Below are 20670 nucleotides of genomic sequence, written 5' to 3'. Positions count from 1 at the left end.
GTGTCAAAATGAAATTATCAAAACAGATAATTAAAATGACCAAAACACCCTCGTCAGGAGTATTTATTTTTCCCAACTCAAGTCGGCGCCCGTGGCTTCTCCGGTGTACAAAGCGAATCCCAGAAGGGACACGCTGGTCATTATATTTGGAAGCATCCGACCTTAGACCCGTTTGGCGGGCTCCTTTTCGGATCCCTTCTCTGAACGAAACCCGGCGATTCAGTGTTCTAGGGTTTTCGAATCGCCACGGCGTCGTCCGCCGCTCCTTCTTCGTGTCTCCCGGTAAGCAGTCTCCCTCCCGAACCCTAACCCTGCTTCCTTCGCGTCTCCCGGTCAGCAGTCTTTGTTCCGAACCCTAAGTCGTTGTTTCCTCTATGACTTCATCTAATGGGAAAAAAAAACACTAGCCCGGAGCTGTGTCCAGCGCCGGATTCCGGCTCATTCGCGGCAGATTTCGGCGTCTTCGAGACTACGTTGGTCGGGATTTTGGTGAAAACCCTAGCTCGGAGGAAGGAATCTTGCTTCTGAAACTCGAATTGAGATCAGCAACCAATCGAAGTTCCTCCTCATATTGGATTTCTGTGAGAAAATCATTTTTATTGTTTGATCTTTTCATTTATTTTTTGTCATCCTCGGAGTGTCTAAGCTGTCGCAAGAACCCTAGTGTTCTTTTCTTTTCTTGTGGGTCTCTTGTTACAGAGCAGCAAGTTTAGTGGAATCAGCGTGCTGTTCCCGGCATTTTGCTGCCCGTTGAATTCAAGAACCCTAGTTTGTGCGAGATATTGTTTTTATTCGGATTACCTTTTTCAAGACATATTTTCTTTGGTGAATTTGAAAGCGTGTCTGCTTATTTATTTGAAGGCTATCATGGTTAAAGAAGTTCACATGTCATATATCTATCTATCTATCTATTATAACTGAGGATTAAAAAAATTCAAAATTATTGCGGTATTTGAATGTTTATAATACCTAGTTATAACTTTAGAAATTCTCCATTATCTGCAATGTCGAGCTTGATTTTTTTTTTTTTTAAATTCAGAGAGACCAGCGAAAGGGCTGTACTTACTATATTTAATGTCAAAAAGAATAAATATCGTTAAGAGGACAACTAGATCAAGTTTAGTGTTGAAGAGATTTGGGTCTGCCACCTCCACATTATCTGGTAAGCCCTGCTTGTAAGATGGAGGAAGCTTTGATTCCTGGCAAGCGGAAAGTGCCTGAGCAAGATTCAGAGGGCAAATCTGCATTCATCAATGAGGCTGCAAAGCCTAAATCGGTTCCAAAACGAAGAAATCTTTCCCGCTCGTGCATTCATGAAGTTGCTGTTCCTAATGGATATGCTTCTTCCAAAGATGAATCCATCCATGGAACCCTGTCCAATCCAGTCTATAATGGCAAGATGGCCAAAACCTACCCGTTTGAATTAGACCCCTTCCAGCGTGTATCGGTGGCATGCCTGGAAAGGAATGAATCTGTCTTAGTATCAGCACACACTTCAGCGGGGAAGACTGCAGTTGCTGAGTATGCTATTGCAATGTCATTTAGAGACAAGCAGAGAGTCATTTACACCTCACCTTTGAAGGCTCTGAGCAATCAGAAGTACAGAGAGCTCAGTCAGGAGTTCTCTGATGTTGGCCTGATGACTGGTGATGTCACCCTTGCACCAAACGCCAGCTGCTTAGTCATGACGACAGAAATTCTCAGAGGGATGCTCTACAGAGGTTCTGAGGTGATAAAGGAAGTAGCTTGGGTTATCTTTGATGAAATTCACTATATGAAGGATCGGGAGAGAGGGGTTGTTTGGGAAGAGAGTATAATATTCTTGCCCCCTGCAATTAAGATGGTTTTTCTCTCTGCCACCATGTCGAATGCCACAGAGTTTGCTGAGTGGATATGTAATCTGCACAAGCAGCCCTGTCACGTGGTGTATACAGACTACAGACCCACGCCATTGCAACATTATTTGTTTCCGATGGGTGGGTCGGGTTTGTACCTCGTTGTGGATGAGAACGAGCAGTTTAAAGAGGAGAATTTCATGAAGATGCAGGACACATTCACAAAGCAAAAGAGTCATTCGGATGGGAATAGGAGTGGTGGTGCCAAAGCCGGTGGTAGGATTGCAAAGGGTGGGACTGCTTCCACGGGTTCTGACATCTACAAAATTGTAAAGGTGCACTTTTTTTAGCATGTTATTTTTTTCGGTCTTGGATTTCTTGAATATTTGCTTATGGCAACTCATACGCATGATGCAACCATATTTACGGTTGTATTCTGATGCCAACAAATTTAAGGTAATTTTTTCATGTGTTATGCAATTCTCAGGTTCCTGATGCGTTTGAAATCTATAATTTTTAACTTAAACAACTTTTTATTGTATTTCCAAGCATCAGATGACATAATTGCAATATGCTCGCATGCATATATGACATTATCCATCTCTAAGAAATTGATATCATATCGCTGTTCTTTGTTACTGTGATGCTGTTTATAGTCATGGGTAGTTTTTCTGATATGACATAGGGATGGCTGAGGGCAGGATGTGGGTTGGGTTTTTGGGGAGACAGATGTTTGGAGGGTGTGTAGAAAGGGAAAGATGAGGTTAAGCATCATTGTGGGTGGGTTACAAAAGAACAAGTTGAGATAGGGCGCATATTGTTAAGTTTTTACTTCCTTAAATATGAGACTTTGAATGGATGTGATTTTTTAACCTTAATGTGATTATGTATGTGAGAGAGTGTGTCAGAGAGAGAGAGTCACGAGATTTAAAAATTTAGGATAGCAAAGGCTGGTGAAATTGGATAATTTAGGAGAGAGAAGGGGGCAAGATTATATGATATTTTAGATAATTAAATTAGGAAGGAGGCAATTATTTAAGCTATAAGGAGGTCTAAGTCATGCTATTTCTTATATTTAAACATGTTTGCCACTGTGGTCTCACCAAGAAAATTAATGGAAATACTGGGGTTATACCAGAAAAGGAGGATTAGGGATAGAAATGTGTCTACACAGGGTGAGAAACCAAGTAGAGTTTCTTAAAGAAAAAGGACATGGCATTTCTATTATTTTCTAAAATATTCTCCTCAATTAAGGGGAAAAGAAAGAGTAGGGAGGTTATTCTGGAAAGAAAGGTTGACAAACTTGATATCCTGAGTATCCCTAAAATTTAGAATTCTTTTTTTAAAAAAATATAGTTTAGATTAGGTGCTTTTGCAAAGCGTTTGGTGTTGCATTTGGGCCAATTGCATGCTTGATTCTCCAAAATCCAAGTTCCAACTACAGACCTTTTCGATTGATGTTGGTTGCAGCAAGAGGCACACCTTTGCATATAAATGAATGAGCAGCTGATCTGTTAACTGAAATTTGCTGGCCATACATTAGCATATGAGCTAGGAGGGGTAATCAGGGATTGCATATACAATTTCTGGATTTTCATACAACATAACCAGCAGGAAGACTCAGCTCATGTGGGCTTTAAGTGGCTTGTCTATGCAGTGTTGTCAAAGGTGTGACTAAGGCGCAAAGTGCCACCTTCACACCTTGCCTATCTCAAGGTGAGGTGACTTAGGCAGTTAAAAAGTGTCTCTTCTGCGCCTCACAAAGAAGACAGGTGCAAAAACTGTTATACTATATTTAGTCGCAACTGTCCGTCATATTCTTTTGATTGAGATTTTGCAAAAAGCAGAGAGAGAAGAGTAGAGAGGTGGAGCAAAGGAGAGAAAGAGGTGGACACATCCAGGGTTTGGGCCAGGCTTCTCTACCATGCGGCAAGTCCCATGTTCATTTTCCTCTGCTTCCTTTTCTTCTCTCTCTTTATTTTCTTTGGGCAATGGAGTCAATATTCTTCTTCTTCTTAATTTGGAATGGCATCACATAAATTGGTTATTGTATATTTTCATGGACTGGGCAACCAGCCAAATGACCTTAAATTGGTCTTTAATTTGTACAGCTATTATAACAGCCATAGTAGAATCTGGAAAGTGATTGCACTAATGAGTTCTGTTATCCTTATGAGTTATTTCGAAATTAGTTATTAAGTAATGGTATTCAGCACAGTATAGAATTTGAGTATCTCCATGAAATATACAAACATTTTAGTCATCATCTTAGATATAAGCAAATGCTACTTTTCTTATTGGCTTTACATTTTATTGTTTTTTTAGAAAATGTGATAATCCTGCTTGTACCAGTAAGATAATATGTAAAAGGTTCTATGAGAACTTTGCCTTACCAATTCAAATCGACAAAGTTTTGTAAAACACATACATTTTTGTATATGTGTGATATTTACTCCCTTTCTTATCAATCCTCTTTTTTTTTTCATAAACCACCGAATGAACAATTCTGGAAGCTGGGTAGTTTGTCTTCATGGTTTCACTATAACTTCTTTATCCTTTTGGTGCTTAATCTGGAAACATTTTTCACAGATGATTATGGAACGAAAATTTCAACCGGTGATTGTTTTCAGCTTTAGTAGAAGAGAGTGTGAGCAACATGCCATGTCCATGTCAAAGCTTGACTTTAATTCCCAAGAAGAAAAAGATGTTGTTGAACAGGTTTTCCGAAATGCTGTGCTGTGCTTGAATGAAGAAGATAGAACTTTGCCTGCGATAGAGTTGATGCTGCCTCTTCTTCAAAGAGGTATTGCAGTGCACCATTCTGGACTACTTCCAATAATTAAGGAATTGGTGGAGCTTCTGTTCCAGGAAGGCCTAGTAAAAGCACTTTTTGCTACTGAAACAGTACGTTTCTTTTTTTTCGCTCTTCTGGCATGTCGGTTATTTTCCATAACAATCTGTTCTATTAAATGTATGTCTTGAGAGTGCTTAGCATTGGTGACTGCTAATCTGGAAAACCTATCCAAAATATAAGTTGTTAGTTGGCATTTTCTGGATTGTTTATTTGCACAAGAAGCTTTCTTTTTCTTTATCTGATTAATAGCTGTAGTTTGTGAAGGATTTTAGCATGTTATAATGCGCAGCGGAAGTTAGGAATTTTAAAAATTTCTTGATAAAGTTCCTTAACATAAAACCCTTATAAGCCAAGATCACCTTAATGAAAGCAATCAAATAATATAATATAAATGCAGAAATAGAAGAATACCTCTAACGCTAATCCAATATGCAGAATTTCCACTAGGTGCCCAAGTGTTCACCCTCCAACGTTGATCCACACGAAAACTTGATTTAAGTCTTAAGCTCCAAAGACTTTGATCCTTAATGCAGAATTCTTAAAGAACTCTAATGGCTTGCTTTCCTTTCTTTCTATTTTTCTTTAACCTTCTAAAATCACTTCTAATCCTTTTGTCCTAAAGAAGACTACCTTGTCTTGGCTTAGGACACACTAGAAGCAATGCTAGAAAGAAAGAAACTAATGTAAGAAAGAAAGAAGAGAGGAGTGGGGTGGAGTTGGAATGATGAAACCCATGGAGTGCTAGCCTATTTATAATAGGTGTAGGGATGCATCTCCAAGGGATGCATCCCATCCACACATCCTTTCATGAAAGGACATCATCTAAGGGCCATATCAAATAAGAGGAGGTGCAGATCAAGTGAAGAGGTGTATCAAATGATATGTCCTTTCATGTGGTGCCATATTTTGACCAAGTCAACATCACATGCTAATCACATGTCCATCACGCCTCACCTCTTGATCTTTCATGATGATGATCCAAGGGCTCCAATGCAAGGCGCCATTCACTTGACCCATTATGTCTTCATCCAATGGTGGGATTAAGATCCAATGGTCAATTATGGTAGCCATCCTCTAACCCAATCCAATTGGGTTAAACCAACTCTCCATTATGTCTTCATCCAACGGTAGATCAAGATCTAACGGTCTAGATTGAATGATTTATTAAATCTAATCCAATTAGACTCAAACCAAGCCAATTAGGTGCCAACTCTTGGCTAACCCGTATTAGAATATGATCTAATCAAATTAGATCAATTAAGAATCCGATTCGAATCCAATTCGAATCAGATTCGAATCCAATTCGAATTAGGAGCTAAGGTTTGCAACACCTGCTAGGATGTTTATCTTGCAAACATGATCTAATCCAATTAGACCCTTGATAAGTTTTCTTGTGTGTGACCCATTGGGTTCCATACTTAGCCAGCAATAGGTGTGAGTGCGAGTTGACCCAACTTGATTAGAACTCTTCTAATCGATTTAAGTCCAAACTGCGCGAACCCGAACTTAACAATTAGAATCCTTTCTAATTGGTGATCGAATTAACTCTTTAATTTGATCAAACCTATAAAACAAGATTGACGTCTAGCAACGTGTCATGTCTATCCGGAAAATATGGAATTTGGTGGAAATACCAAAAATACCCTTCAGTGGCAAGTTACCATGCAATTCAATCCTTTAATCAAACTGCATCCCAAATATGCATATGAGTATGAATATATGTCAAACTCAATTTCATATTCATATTTTTCTCAATCTTTTAATGATAATTCAAATAATGAAACATTAGAAACTCTTTCTAATTTTCATTCTACTTTGATCAAAGGTTTCCTGAATTATCATATGATTAGAATAAATAGGATGCTATCTTCTCTTACTAGAAGTGATTAATTCCTTGTTGACCTACTCATAATCTTCGTACACAATTCACCATATCCAGAAGACCTCGTACATAACTTATTGTCATGAATGAGTGTAAACCAAAATATGGGTTCATGTGCACAAGATACCATGGTGATCTCAGGTCATAGGATCAGTTGCACAACTCCCACTAAGAGAATCATCTTTTGACATGTAAGTAAGACTTCATAAGATTTCTCTTTGTAGGTCAATTCAGTGAACTCATTCCTCTAATGAGCACCCACATCTTTGTATTAGTGTCTCCACACAAATGATTGTGAGATCAATCATCCTCTGCATCGAGCATACATAAGACATGCCAGTCTTTCCGGTAATCATTGATCCCCGACTCAATGTACCAATGACTGGGAATATTTAAGATTAGGATTTTAGGATTTTAAGTCTCACTAGTATGATCTCATCATAGTCTTAAAACCATTGCCCTAAACTAAGGAGTTTATCATAAATATAATCAACAGCATATGATAAAACATAACGCCTTTATTCATATTTAAATGTCATGTACATGATTTGGACAAATCAAAAGAAAAAACCTTTCGCAATACATATTGCGATTGGCTTGTAGGGCATCTACTCTTTCAGTTTGGACAAACATGATATCTGCCCGCTTCTCAGTTTCAGGAAGGACTTCGAAATCTTTAACTGTGTTCTTTTGCATATGCAGTTTGCTATGGGTTTGAATATGCCAGCAAAAACTGTTGTTTTCACATCTGTCAAGAAATGGGATGGTGATAGCAATCGGTACATTGGCTCTGGAGAATATATCCAGGTAAATAGCACCATGTGACTACATCACATGACATCAAAGTGATAAGAAAAAGAAAGTGTAGAGAAAGTCAGAGGGAGCAAGAAGATAAGGGAATTTTAGGGAGGGAGGGGAGGGTGTGCAATACAATAACAAATAAACTAGGATTTAAAAGAATGGTCATATGTTGCACCACTTTTTGTGGATATTTTTGACAGTGTTTTCACTGTGAATGCTCACTGTCATTCATTATCTTCTGCTACCTGTTTCATGGATAGATGAGTGGAAGAGCTGGACGTCGTGGCAAAGATGAACGTGGCATATGTATTATAATGATTGATGAGAAGGTATGGTGTGTCATAATTACCTACCTTACGGTCTGTGTTCCACAGTTTTGTTTGTTGTTATGTTCCCTTCTGATATTTTTATCATGAAAGTAACTATGATTGTTCTCAATATTTGAAGATGTCCTTGCTAGATTTGTTGAAGGATAACAAATATAGAAGACCTGATTGTTAGTATAAAAAATTTTGTTTTTGACAAGGACTTCTTAGTTATCATAAAATCATGGGACAAACAAAAGAGTGGTTGCAGTCAATATCTAAATGACCAGTCTTATAGGTATTGCACTATCTGCTTGTGCTGTTGTGTTTGCAGGAGCGGCTGAACACCACATGATTAGACTATTAGCTTCCCAAATGTTAGCCAGAGTATACATCTTCTATTGTAGTTGAGTCAATTTACAACAACACTGGTTCGGTGGTTCTCATTACCTAGAAGTGTCTGCTGGTGCAGACGAAACTTCTTGTAAATGTTGCTATAAGTAAATTTATTATGGAAAAGCATTCTTACATATACAATAAAAGGATACAGTTGTTTATGAGGAATAGGAGAGCATAGGAGAGCACTATAGCAGATGTCAAGTCTTTTTACACTGCTTTTCTTATTATTTTTACTTTTATTATCATCATTATTATTATTGTTTTTATGATCACTATCTGTTAGTGTTTGTTAACATTGAGATTATAATGCCTGTGTCATTGGTAAATATGTAATTCCAGTGATCTAGGCAGAAACTTGTAAAAGTCTTCATGATTTTTTTTTTAAATATCTAGATATTCTTTTGAGTTTCTATTGCATATTTCAAAAATAAAGGTTCACAATTCTTGTTATTTTTTCCTCTTCAGATGGAAATGAATGCTCTTAAGGACATGGTTTTAGGTAAACCTGCTCCATTGGTCAGTACTTTCAGACTGAGCTATTATTCAATTTTGAATTTGATGAGCCGTGCCGAGGGCCAGTTTACTGCTGAACATGTCATCAAAAATTCATTCCACCAATTTCAGTATGAGAAGGTTGCCTTTAGAACCTTCATATTTTGTGACTTTGTTAATTTATCAAGCATTGCGTTTCACCATTCAAAAAATAATTTGACATTTCAATTCAGGCACTGCCAGATATGGGGCTAAGGATCTCAAAGTTGGAGAAAGAGGCTGCTATGCTTGATTCTTCCGGAGAGGTATATCTTGTATCAGTAAATGATTTGTACTTGCATAATATGTAGATTGAACTTCAATTTGTTTCATGTTGCAGACCGAACTTGCTGAATATCACAAGCTGGGACTTGATATAGCTCAACTAGAAAAGAGGATTATGTCTGAGATCACCAGACCTGAACGGGTTCTGCTATATTTGGTCCCTGGTAGGCTGGTATGTTTTCAGCATACTATTGTATCGCTTTTTGTATTGTTAATATTACAATTTTATTTAGTATTATTTACTTGTTCTCCCTGTTGATTCTAAGTTATCTATATACATCAAACACTGTCCTCAAGCTGGGCACTATTTGTATTAGATTATTTGCACAATATTGTGCTTGTCATCTTTGTACAGGCAAATGATTGTGATCTTAGTGAAAACTTCAGTTTTTTTTTTCAGAAATGATGGTTGAAATGTCCGTATTTGCTTCCTTCGTTTTGTTGCTGACAAATTTCACATATGTTGCAGAAGTGCTTTTTTAATCGAACCATATGCTGTTGGCTTTAAACAATTTCTTTCAACTGATAGAGTTCAGTGCTGCAGGTTAAAGTGCGAGATGGTGGAACAGATTGGGGTTGGGGAGTGGTGGTAAATGTGGTAAAAAAGCCTCCTGCAGCATCAAGTACATTGCCTTCTTCATTGGCCTCTTCTCGTGGTCTTGGTTACATTGTGGATACTCTGCTACACTGCTCTCCTGGTTTAAGTGAAAATGGTTCACGTCCAAAGCCATGCCCACCTCATCCTGGGGAAAAGGGCGAAATGCATGTGGTGAGTTGAAGCTCATGGAAGAACAATTTTAGCAGGGTCCGTTCATATTACTTTCTAGTTTGGCAGCTGAAGTTAAAAGATAAGTTGAAGATGTTTCACTTGTATGGACAAGCTGATTATATTATGAATTATTTGCAGGTTCCTGTACCATTGCCCCTAATTTCCAGTCTCAGCAGTATAAGAATTGCAATACCTTCTGACCTCCGACCACCCGAAGCAAGACAAACTGTACTTCTTGCAGTGCAAGAGTTGGGAAAGCGTTATCCCCAAGGACTTCCAAAACTTCATCCGGTTAAAGTATTCTTCAAACTGTTTCCTTTTATATTTTAAGTGCCAATTGCTGTTGTTATTCATGCAATTGATGCATGAAAATTAATACCACATACTTTATTGATTTAATTTCTCCTTCACTTCTATGCATGTTTTCTAGGCTGTGTATGGTATGGATGAAATTCTTAAGTTAACTAAGGCCATTCATGGATGCTGGTTGAGTTGTGAGAAAGAGAAGGGGGGAGTCAGTATTTTAACCAGCCAAACACCACCCAAAAAGTGGTGGAAAAAATTATCCGATCAAAGGCTTGAGAAGGTATTTAAGTTGGATAATTTTATGTCAAGGGAGAGGATTAAATAAAGTTAACCACTAGAGCTCTTTTTTTTCTCTTTCTTTACTTTTTCAACTTCTCCCAACTTGTCCCCCTAACTATGGGAATGTCAACCAAACAGCGAATAACTTTTGTTTACTGGTTAGCTGGTTGGGGAGTGGTTATAAATGGTTAAATCTATCTACCACCTGGTAAGCTATCTGTTGCTAAATCTATCATTTAGCAGTAGATGTTAAACCTAAATATATTCTAAAATGATGAGAAATGTCAAGCGAATATTGACACAGAGTATAAATGATGATAGAATATATATTGAGAATATCACATGATATGATTTGAATATATTGCAGTTTAGTAGTGTAGATTTATGCTTTCAAAGCTCCGTTTTTTTCTCAAACTCATATGAAAGCTTATTTGTTTGATATATTGATCTCTATTTTATAAATGTATAAATGGCACAAGAATGGTACTGAAGAATCCTCCTGCCTTCCATCATATGGTGTCAATCCCTGTTCAAAAGTCAAAGATACAGATGGTTTAGTTAATATAAGTTCTCTTCCCCTTAGTTCCATGTGTCTTACGCCCCTAGCTGCAGAGGCATATGGTGGAAGCATTTTGTGATAGGATGACATGGTTCAGACTTCAAACCCAAAAATGGGTCTTCTAGCAAATTCATGGAGGGAATCACGTCGTGACCTAAGAGTGCTTCTTGGTGGAGTCTTGAAGACTTTTATCTTTGCTGTAGGAGCCAGGCTCACTTTCGTAGTAGGAATGATAAGCTTATTTAGCTTGTTCTCTTATTTGGTTAGGGAAGAAAGGCAGGTGGACTGCCTTTTCTTGCTAAAGGAACAGTGATAACACTATTTATTTATTTATTTTGTTCTTTTTTTCCTTATGATCCTATAATAGATAAAGATCACAATATGCATTTTTATTAGCTCTAGAATCAAGGTTCACCGTATCGGTACCGGCCCCCTATCGTAATCATCCTATTACAGTGTCGGTACGCCCGATTCTCTCGGTACGCCCTGTTCGGCGTAGAGTTAGAGACCGGATAATGAAAATTTAGAATTTCTGTTGCAATCAGTTATGAAACTATGTTAGTGGTCTTGCTGTGAAGAAAAAAATAGAATGCCGGAAGTTAGAATCTTCAGGGCTGCTCATGGGAAACAATATTGTTAAGTATGCTCCAAATTTATATAGTGGTACAATTATGAGGTTCCCAATGGTAGATTTATTAGAGTTTACTTCATGTACGGATTTTGATCTTGTTATATCATTCATGTTAAATCCAAAATACATAGTAAAATTATATGACATACTGCAGATAATCTGTAGTAAGACTGCATCAAAGCCAAATACAAATGGGTTCCACTGTTCTTTGCTTGTAATTTGGATCCCTCTACGTCAACATGGGAGTGCCTAAAATATGTCCCCCCTGAAGACTGAGTTTTGAGAGCATATGGGTAGGTTGAATCTTAAGTTGCATTTTGTCATGTCTTTTTTCCTTCATATTTTATCTTTTCACACCCTTGCTTATTTAATTTTATTCTAAATGAAAGGTAGTGTAAACCAACTTTTCTTTCACTGAGGTTATGGTATGTTGATTTGGCGGTGCCAGTCTTTGAAATTGAGGTAATGAGGGTCAAAATAATGCAGATGTTGCTGGGGGGAGAGTTGAAGTGCTCAACTGTAAAAAATGCATGGTGCCTGCAGAATGTAGTTGGAGAACACGACCTTTAATGATTGGTATCCAGTTTAACGAAACAGAGGGAGAGGTTTTGGAGAGTTCAGTGGTTTGGTCACTCTCCACCTTTTTCCCTCTACTGAGTGAGAGGTAGTTTAAGAAGTTCTCAAATTTAGAAAGGTAATAGTTGCCCCTTTAGAGTGATTTGAGGAATGGAAATACTTTGGAACTTGGTTCCTATTACCATCCTGTGTTGATGTGGAAGTATGGAAATATCATAAATTGGAAGCAAAGATACATTTATGATTGTATCGCTTTGATCTGCAAACAATGTTATGAAGCCTAGATCTCAGCAAAAATGAGGTGTTAGGGCAGCTGGATAACATGTAGATACCATCCAGTTTATGGGTGGATTTTGGGGTATGGTTCTTAGGTGTTCAATTTCCTATTTTTGTCCAAGTGATGCTCAAATGTTTCTTTTTTCCCCCTCAATTATCAATTATTGCTTTAGTTTATTTATCATTATATCCAATATTTTTGAATTTTGTATCTGTTTTGATCATTTGGTGTTTCTTTAGGATATAGGTATTAAAGACCCAGAGCTTGTTGATTTGGTTCATCAAGTTGAAGAACTGGAGCAAAAATTATATTCTCATCCGTTGCATAAGGTTTGCATTAACTGAGTTTTTCTTAAACATCTGGAAACTGATGGACCTCTTGGATGTTATTGACCAATATAATAATGCATTGTGCACACTGTGCCCTACAGTCTGGTCAAAGTGAGCAGCAGTTCCAATGGTATCAGAGAAAAGCAGAAGTGAATCATGAAATCCAACAGCTCAAGTCGAAGATGCGGGAGTCACAGGTAATAAACTTCTTCTTGATGTTTATCATTTTCGATACAATTTTCCCCTCCTTTTTTCGTAAGTGTCAGCTCTTCTGTTTCATTTTGTGCATGCGTGGTGCGGTTAGTGTTTTGTTTGTTTTTCCTGCCTATCTTGAATTTTGCATCTACTTGATGCATCTTCTTGATATTCTTTTGTGTTCATGTTCTTATATGCTATGATATTATTTATTCCCTAGTTTTCTATAATAAGCAACCAGTAACTGGGTAGAATACTCTGTACTTTATGAAACCAAATCATGCATAATTTGTAAGAATTTTCTTAATAATGCATTACAAAAGTATTGTATGTATCTGTTGATAAATGCAGGTGTTGGAGTTTATTGAGATCTCTGATCAATTCTTATTAGAAGATTGCTTACCTTTTTTTTTATGTGCAGTTACAAAAATTTCGCGATGAACTGAAAAATCGTTCGCGTGTTCTAAAGATGCTTGGTCATATTGATGCTGATGGGGTATTGCAATTAAAAGGACGTGCAGCCTGTTTAATAGATACGGGGGACGAACTTCTTGTCACTGAGCTGATGTTTAATGGTGCCTTTTCAAGCTGATAGTCCCCCCCCCCCCCCCCCCAAATATCTTGTTATGCATAGTTAATGTTAATGCTATATTGTCTATATGAGATCTTATTGAGTGGTTGATCAGGTACATTTAATGATCTTGATCATCATCAAGTTGCTGCTCTTGTGAGCTGCTTTATCCCTTGTGACAAATCAAATGAACAAATACATCTGAGAAATGAGCTTGCGAAACCTTTACAGCAACTTCAGGACAGTGCAAGAAGGATTGCTGAGGTTTGATAGTTTTCTGTCTGTCCATTTTCATTCATGAAAGTTGTCTACATGCTTTACACTGATGAAATCTGGGATGTAAATGCAGATACAACGTGAATGCAAATTGGACATAAATGTGGATGAATATGTGGAATCAACTGCTAGACCATACCTCATGGATGTGATTTATTGTTGGTCAAAGGTAGGTTTATTTTTTGTGCATGTACATACATGCCTGCCTGCCTGCATAAATTAATAAATCAATAAATGTACATGCATGCCTGCATAAATAAATAAGTCAATAACAAAGTCATTACATGTTTCTTGGTTGCCCCCCCCCCCTCCCTTTTTTTCAAAATCTTCTTTGCTATCTTGTTTCTTCTTGCGAAAAACCTTTTTCATGCCTTTTGCAAATTGTCATTTAATGTTAAACGGTTATCTTGCACTTATTTTATCCTTTTTTTTTGTTTTTTAGAAAACTTATCTACTTATAATTGATGAGTAGAACGCTTTTGCAATAGAGGTATATGTATTATGGATAGTTATATTCCATGGTATTTCAATTGACTAGCTATGTTTGCAATTAGGGACACAGAGTAGATGATATTGGGATGGCGTGCTTCTTTGCTTCTTTCCTTGAATATTATTTATTTGCTGTCTTGTTTCTTCTTGCGAAAAAAAACCTTTTTTTACGCTCTTACAGAATGTCATTTAATATTAAATGGCTATGTTACGCTTGTTTTATCTTCATTCTTACTGACTCTGAGAATCTATATGAAATTTTTACTTGTCTACGATTGATTACAAGAAAACATTTGGAATAAAGGCATATGTTGTGCATGCCTTTTCTTTAATGGAACTTCATTACTGTGCCTGCATTTTGGATAAGCTCTATCTTATGGCATTTCGATTAACTAGCTATGTAATTTTGCAATCAGGGGGCATCATTTGGTGAGGTAATCGAAATGACTGATATTTTTGAAGGCAGCATCATACGCCTTGCAAGGAGGCTGGATGAATTCTTGAATCAGGTAATGATCATCTGAGTGCCGGTCATAAATTTTGTATCTTTCTTCTAGTATCTTTTGTTTTTTCTTTTATCTTTTTAGCCCATTTTTTTTAAAATTTATGCTTGAGTCTTCTTTAATGAGATGCAGGATGTGTCTGAGGATTAGAGATCTATTAGTTTCATTGATGTTCCATGTGGTTTCATGGAGCAATCAATGTTCCATATTTTTTCTATGGACCTAATTCTTTTTCTACTGATTGATTTCGTGATGCCGTTGCCCAGTTGCGTGCTGCTGCTCATGCCGTTGGAGAGGTTGATCTGGAGAAGAAGTTTGAAGCAGGCAGTGAGAGCCTTCGACGAGGTATAATGTTTGCCAACTCCCTGTACTTGTGAGAGCGGATCCTGAACCAAAAACATCTAACCATGTATGTGTCATCGAAATAGCCCTAGTTTCTGATGTTAGGCTCGCTCCAGTAGGCCCGATCACTCATTGTTACTAATATCCATGTTGTATATGAGGTTCCTGGAAAGAGGTTTTGCTGCTGCAAAAAGCAAAACATTTTTTGCAGATCAATGGAGTTAGATTTTTGGGTCCTTGGTTTTGAATATATGTTTAAGGAACACGCAATCTAAGGCTAATCCTCCAGATGGTCATGAATTTGGCATTTAAAAGGACAAGAGAGCATCGTCTTGTTACGCTGTTCCTGGATTTAGTTTTCCACTCGACGACAGTTTGACCCTTACAGCTTCCGTAATTGCTCGGTCCCGAGCCTGGGTCATCAGTCGTTCCTAGTTGTTTCTTACTTCACCGTGCTGGTTCAAGGCTGCCGAGTGAATGCGCTGTTGCTGAGGGGCGTGTGAGAGTATATTCGATGAGGTTGGTCCGGCAGTCTGTACCCTGTTTGCGGCATCTTTGGGGATCATCCATTTTCTAATCGGTCCTGTATTTTAGACTCAGTTGTAATATTTTATCATACCGTTTCTAAACTAACTAATGCCCGGTGAGATTTCCCGGGTAATCTGTCGCAGCTGCTCTCAGATACTGTAGAGCCATAATTTAAACGGTAAGTTGATAGACTATAACTTTTAGTTTGTTTGGGATTTTAGCACCCATCCAAGTTTCAAAGTTTCTTAAATTCTCAGTCTCTATAGCGGCTGTACATATTTATTCTCCAATTCTTATTTCGTTACAAAAACCTGTATATAACCATATATAAGTGGTTGCAGGGATTATATAATTCTTTGCAGGAAGAATATTACCGTGTGCAAGAATTAGTTGATTTGTGTATGATATAAGTTTGTGCAAATTCTGTATGTGTGCAGGATTAGAAGTCAAATGATAGTGGTCAAGGGACTGCATATTAGTCCAGCTAAAGAAAGGATCAGGTATTAAGTTTCCCTAATTTAAATAGATATTGGATTAATTTTGGCATAGGTTTACCGCCCTGTTGCAATATGTGGTTCGTAAAACTCAACTGGGTGAGCATGATCACAAGTGAAACGGGCTAAACTATGCAGGGCGGCTGCAGCTTGAGCTACGTGGTCTCAAAGAAACAGCAAACTTCCGATCTATATTGATGCAATAAGGTTTTCATATGATCAGGAAAAAGAGGTTTAGCATGTTTTAGGCTAGAATTTTCATTGAACTATGGTAAGACTAGCCCCTCCCACCCGATCAACCCTAGTAGCCTCTAATGATGGCCCAAGATTAGCACCCACTTTTTTAGCTACTACATTGACCTCACCCCGTATGGACTGATTTTGGTCAGGCTGCAATTAATTTTTGTTGCATTTGCTGAAACAAAAGGTCCTCCGATTGAGCCTCTTTACTTGATGTAATTGTTAATAGCCTAGTTTGAGTTGGTTGTTGAGACTCCAACTCATCAAAGGAGTAAACTTTGAGCTTGTGCCAACTGTCAGAGCTGTTTCAGTCATGGTCTGAGACCTTGAAGGAGATCTTTTGGATGTTTTTTATAGCTATGTCCCGGTCGTTACTAAAAGTCTACCAGCCGGAGTGTGAGCTGGGGATTTTCGTGCCTCCTAAGTCGACGTTGGTCCAATCGGCATCCTGGCTACTCGAATCCTAGGGTCATACACCGGTTTGGTATCTAACCTTTGTTCCTCCACACAGCCGCAGAATCTCAAGGTTTGGCCGAGTCTTCCATAGGAATGACGCATCTCGGGCAGCTCGTCATATGTGAATTGCCTTGTTTTCATTTCCCTTTAGAACCAACTTTCTTACAGGTCATTTTAGTTGTGCAATTTAACATTCATATCAAAGACATGTTCAATAACTTGCTCGTAGTCTCATAGATTAACCAGAAGCAGAATGAATACACAATGCAAATTTTCATCACGGTACATAGTAAATAACCAGAACACCACAGCATTAACCGTTTGTCCCGTACCTATATGCTGCTCACGATAACATCCAACATTCTTATTCAGGATTACAAACTTCATGGCCCTTTGTCCGATCCATTCACGCCGCAATCGGACGGAAAGCTATGACCGAGTGCGTCGCGATGTGCAGACTGAACTGGCCTCCTTTCTCACTAACATCAACCTTGTCCACCCCAGGTGGCGGGACGAGCTCAAAATTCCTGACCAATTTTCCCACAACGAGTCCTAGGATGGGCAACGCCAAGATGATCCCCGGGCAACTCCGCCGGCCAACCCCGAACGGCAAGAACCTGAAGTCGACCTTGCCACCCACCACGGCGTCGACCTCCATTTCCTCCTTGAGGAATCGCTCTGGCCGGAATTCTTCCGGCCTGTACCACCACTCGGGATTGTTGGCGAGCCACCACGCGTTGACCACCACCTTGGAGCCACTTGGAATTGTGTAGCCGCCGAGCTTGGCCTCCTCCAAGTTCATGTGGGGGACCAGCAGCGGTATAGGCGAGTGCAGCCTCAGCGTTTCCTTCACCACTGCTTGCAAGTACGGCAGCTTGTGCAGGTTCGTTTCCGTCACCGGTTCGTCGCCGAGAGCATCCGCAATCTCTCGCCGGACCTTGTCTTGGACCGTGGGATGGTTCACCAGCTCCGCTATAGCCCACTCCATCGACCACAAGGTGGTCTCGATGGCTGCAGCATTTTAATTCCCGTTAGCCCATGCATGCATTCGGATATAAAGTTATGAACTTTGATCACTATATATAATTAATAATTACCAGCAACATTGATGTTCTCCACAATATATATCACATTCTCCGAACTGATTTCTCCATTCTTTTCTGCCTCCAGTATGTGATCTATAGCGCATCTAGGCTTATTTCTATCGCCACTCGTGGCCATCACTTCTCTGTTAGACAGCAGGAGTATTTATCATTTACGAAAGAGAGCAAATTAGAGATCAAATTAAGTCTTGACTTTGAATTGAGAAATTTCGTAAATAAGCTATTATATATATATATATATATATATATGTATTACCTTCTTTTCTCGACATAATTGTTGTTAAAGAAGGCCAGCCTCCTGCTCTGCAGATCCTTGCACTTGTTGAGATAACCTCTCAAGAAGGGCCTCAGAATGGGAATGAAGTCCCCGTAGTTGTACTCGAAGCTCTGAGCCAGCCTGCTCCGCTCCGAGTTGAACCGGGTGGCCTGCTGGAAAAGCGGGTCCGAGTCCGACTCGAACCGGGTGTCAAACATCATCCGGTACATGATGTTGTAGAGCATGAGCTGCAGCCGCCTTCGGATGACCATGCCCTCCTCCTGCGCCCTCTTGTTTCCACGTAGGTCTTCGACGACGGCGTCCATCTCCTCCTCCCACGCCTCCTTGTACTGCTGCACCACCTTGTTCGTGAAGAAGGGGAGCGTCATGATGCGCCTCATCTTGCGCCAATGCTCGCCGTACACCGTGAACACCATGTCCTGCCCGTTGCCGGTGAAGATATCGAACACCACGTTCCGGGGCCGGGATCCGAACTCGACCCCCTGGGTGTGGAGGACCTCCGACGCCAGCTTCGGGTCCGACACCACCACCAAGTTCCGAGCACCGAGCTTGAGCAGGAATACGCTGCCGAACTTCTCCGCCATGCTCGCCAGGAAGCGATGGTTGAGATCATTGCCGACTTGGAGCCAGTTCCCGAAAATGGGGATCGACACGGGCCCCGGAGGAGTGTTCGGAGGCCTGGATGAGTTTGAGATCAACGTAAGAGACGCGAGGAAGAGGAAGACCGAGAGGGGTACAAGGGATTGGATGGGGAGTAGGGGCTTGGCGACAAAGACGAAGCCTAAGGAGACGAGGGTGGAGATGGCCGCTGTTTTAATGGAGAAGGCCATTGTTGCTTGCTTCTTGATGGAGTTTGGTTTGAGATTGGAGGGAGGAGGGGGACAGTACTATTTATACAAGCGTTTAGGTGGAGTTGTTTGGGAACGGAAATTGCTGGTTTCAGGGGGGAATCCGTGGGCTATTCAAGAAACAAGGTAGGAGCTAGGAGGGCGGCATGTCCTGGAATTAGTCAGAAGGATGCTGTGGTTGGTACGCTGGTGCTGGTAGGGGTTGGTGGAACTCCCTCTAATTGCTTACTCTTCCGTCGTGTACCGACCCTCAAATTGCCTATATTTTTTTCCTTTCTTTTAATCCATGAATCGCAATTATTTCTTGCTCCAACATTTAGCTTCCGAAGTGTGACAGCTACCTAAATCTTTCATTACCCTCAACATCCTTATGTTAAGCCAAGGCGTCGATCCCTTTACGCTCTAATTTTTCACCTTAAGAGCACTTTTTTAATGATTCAGTCATGTTGAGATATATTGATAAAATGACTGCAGAAGATAATTTTTAAGATTTAAGATGAAAATGAACTATTCACTCCTCTTCGAGTTTCTTTCTTTTTCTTTTTTTTTTCTCCGAGAAAAAGTCTTCAAACGTATTCGTATACATTTTGTATGGTACTTCCATTTTTATTATTAAAAAAAAGAAAAAGAAGAAGTCTTCCAGTAGAGCTAAGGTCAAAAATATAACCGAGAACCCAGGAGGATTGAAGCAGCTTACCCAAAGATGTTCAGGATTTCTTTCCCCCCTCTCCCTGTGTCTCTCCTTTTTTTTTTATTTACTTTTCTCTGCACTTGACCTCAAGGTTGTACTAATGGTCCCGGTTTCTTTGGCGGCCCATGGTTTTGGCCGAGGCTAGAGCCGGGTCAACGTTTGTTTGATATCAGACACTACATTATATATATAAATATATATATATATATATATATATATATATATAACGACCGCGTGCCTTCAGAGAGCTGCTCTCGCAGGCAATGGGGGTTGGTAGGGATTAGCGTAAGAAAGAAAATGTTTTACCTTTTCTCGCCACATGATAATTAATTGGGGGGATGATTTGTATCGCACCAATTCTCCGCTGCAATGGAGTTGAAAGTTATTAGATGAATCGGATCTATGGTGAATCTAAGATAAAATAAATTTATCTTATAATTTTATTCTAGGATCACATAAATCTAAGGACATCTGGTCAAACCTTCGCATCCACCTTAAACAATAGCAACGCCTTTTGAGAATAAGCCCATTGAGGAGCTGTTACAAAATGTACTTTTCTTTTGAAGTACAATGTACGAGATGCGATCCAGAAACATGTGACATTTTAAATCCATGTTTCTCATAACTTCATCGTATGATTTGTGGCAAAAAGGACAAAATTTCTCCAAAGATTCCTAAAAATTAAAAAAAAAAAATCAAATAAAAATAACCAAAACGATCATTTTACATGGTCAGCTTTTCGTGGTGTTTCCTTGCATGATAGGATTTTATAGATTTCCCCTAAATCCTTCTGCCCTCACAGAATTCATGGGTGCAAAAGTTGCGAGACAACCTTTGCAGCCTATAAGGAGGTTAGCATAAAATGTAGAAGAATTCTCTGCCAAAAAAAGGGGGTAGATTTATGATTCCCGATTGCACGATAAGTACAAAATGGGACTCCGATGTATGCAAGGTAAACACGCAGCTAGGCCTCTTCAAATTGAAAGCGAACCATCGTAAGCTCAAATAGCTGCAAATTGCGATAGAAGACGAACCATCT

The 20670-nt window shown here is 39.3% G+C and overlaps 2 protein-coding genes across 5 annotated transcripts; one reads left to right on the top strand and one right to left on the bottom strand.

Moving 5' to 3' along the window:
• The first annotated feature begins 121 nt into the window (after positions 1-121).
• LOC103713132 (DExH-box ATP-dependent RNA helicase DExH10) lies at positions 122-15772 on the top strand. Of its 4 annotated transcripts, XM_008799949.4 has the most exons (18): positions 122-282; positions 408-581; positions 1040-2170; positions 4425-4739; positions 7274-7378; positions 7633-7701; positions 8542-8709; positions 8802-8873; positions 8948-9064; positions 9437-9661; positions 9800-9958; positions 12529-12618; positions 12720-12815; positions 13235-13388; positions 13500-13648; positions 13734-13829; positions 14566-14658; positions 14919-15772. In XM_008799949.4, exons 3-18 carry the CDS (start codon positions 1181-1183, stop codon positions 15027-15029), a joined length of 3009 nt encoding a protein of 1002 aa, XP_008798171.2. In that variant the 5' UTR covers positions 122-282; positions 408-581; positions 1040-1180; the 3' UTR covers positions 15030-15772. The 4 variants fall into 4 exon arrangements, with proteins under 4 accessions (XP_008798171.2, XP_038985720.1, XP_008798172.2 ...); XM_008799950.4 differs by lacking the exon at positions 408-581 and having other exon boundaries at positions 145-282; XM_017844295.3 differs by having other exon boundaries at positions 145-581.
• Positions 15773-16920: 1148 nt separating this feature from the next.
• LOC103713131 (cytochrome P450 CYP73A100-like) lies at positions 16921-19137 on the bottom strand. The gene is made up of 3 exons (XM_008799947.4): positions 18072-19137; positions 17810-17940; positions 16921-17723 (listed from the first exon to the last, which is right to left on the bottom strand). The coding sequence occupies exons 1-3, from the start codon at positions 18920-18922 to the stop codon at positions 17119-17121; spliced, it is 1587 nt and encodes a 528-aa protein (XP_008798169.1). The 5' UTR covers positions 18923-19137; the 3' UTR covers positions 16921-17118.
• Between the last annotated feature and the right edge of the window lie 1533 nt (positions 19138-20670).

Source organism: Phoenix dactylifera, chromosome 9, assembly GCF_009389715.1.
Source record: "Phoenix dactylifera cultivar Barhee BC4 chromosome 9, palm_55x_up_171113_PBpolish2nd_filt_p, whole genome shotgun sequence".
Classification (NCBI taxonomy): Eukaryota; Viridiplantae; Streptophyta; class Magnoliopsida; order Arecales; family Arecaceae; genus Phoenix; species Phoenix dactylifera.
This window is presented reverse-complemented; position numbering and strand designations above follow the sequence as displayed.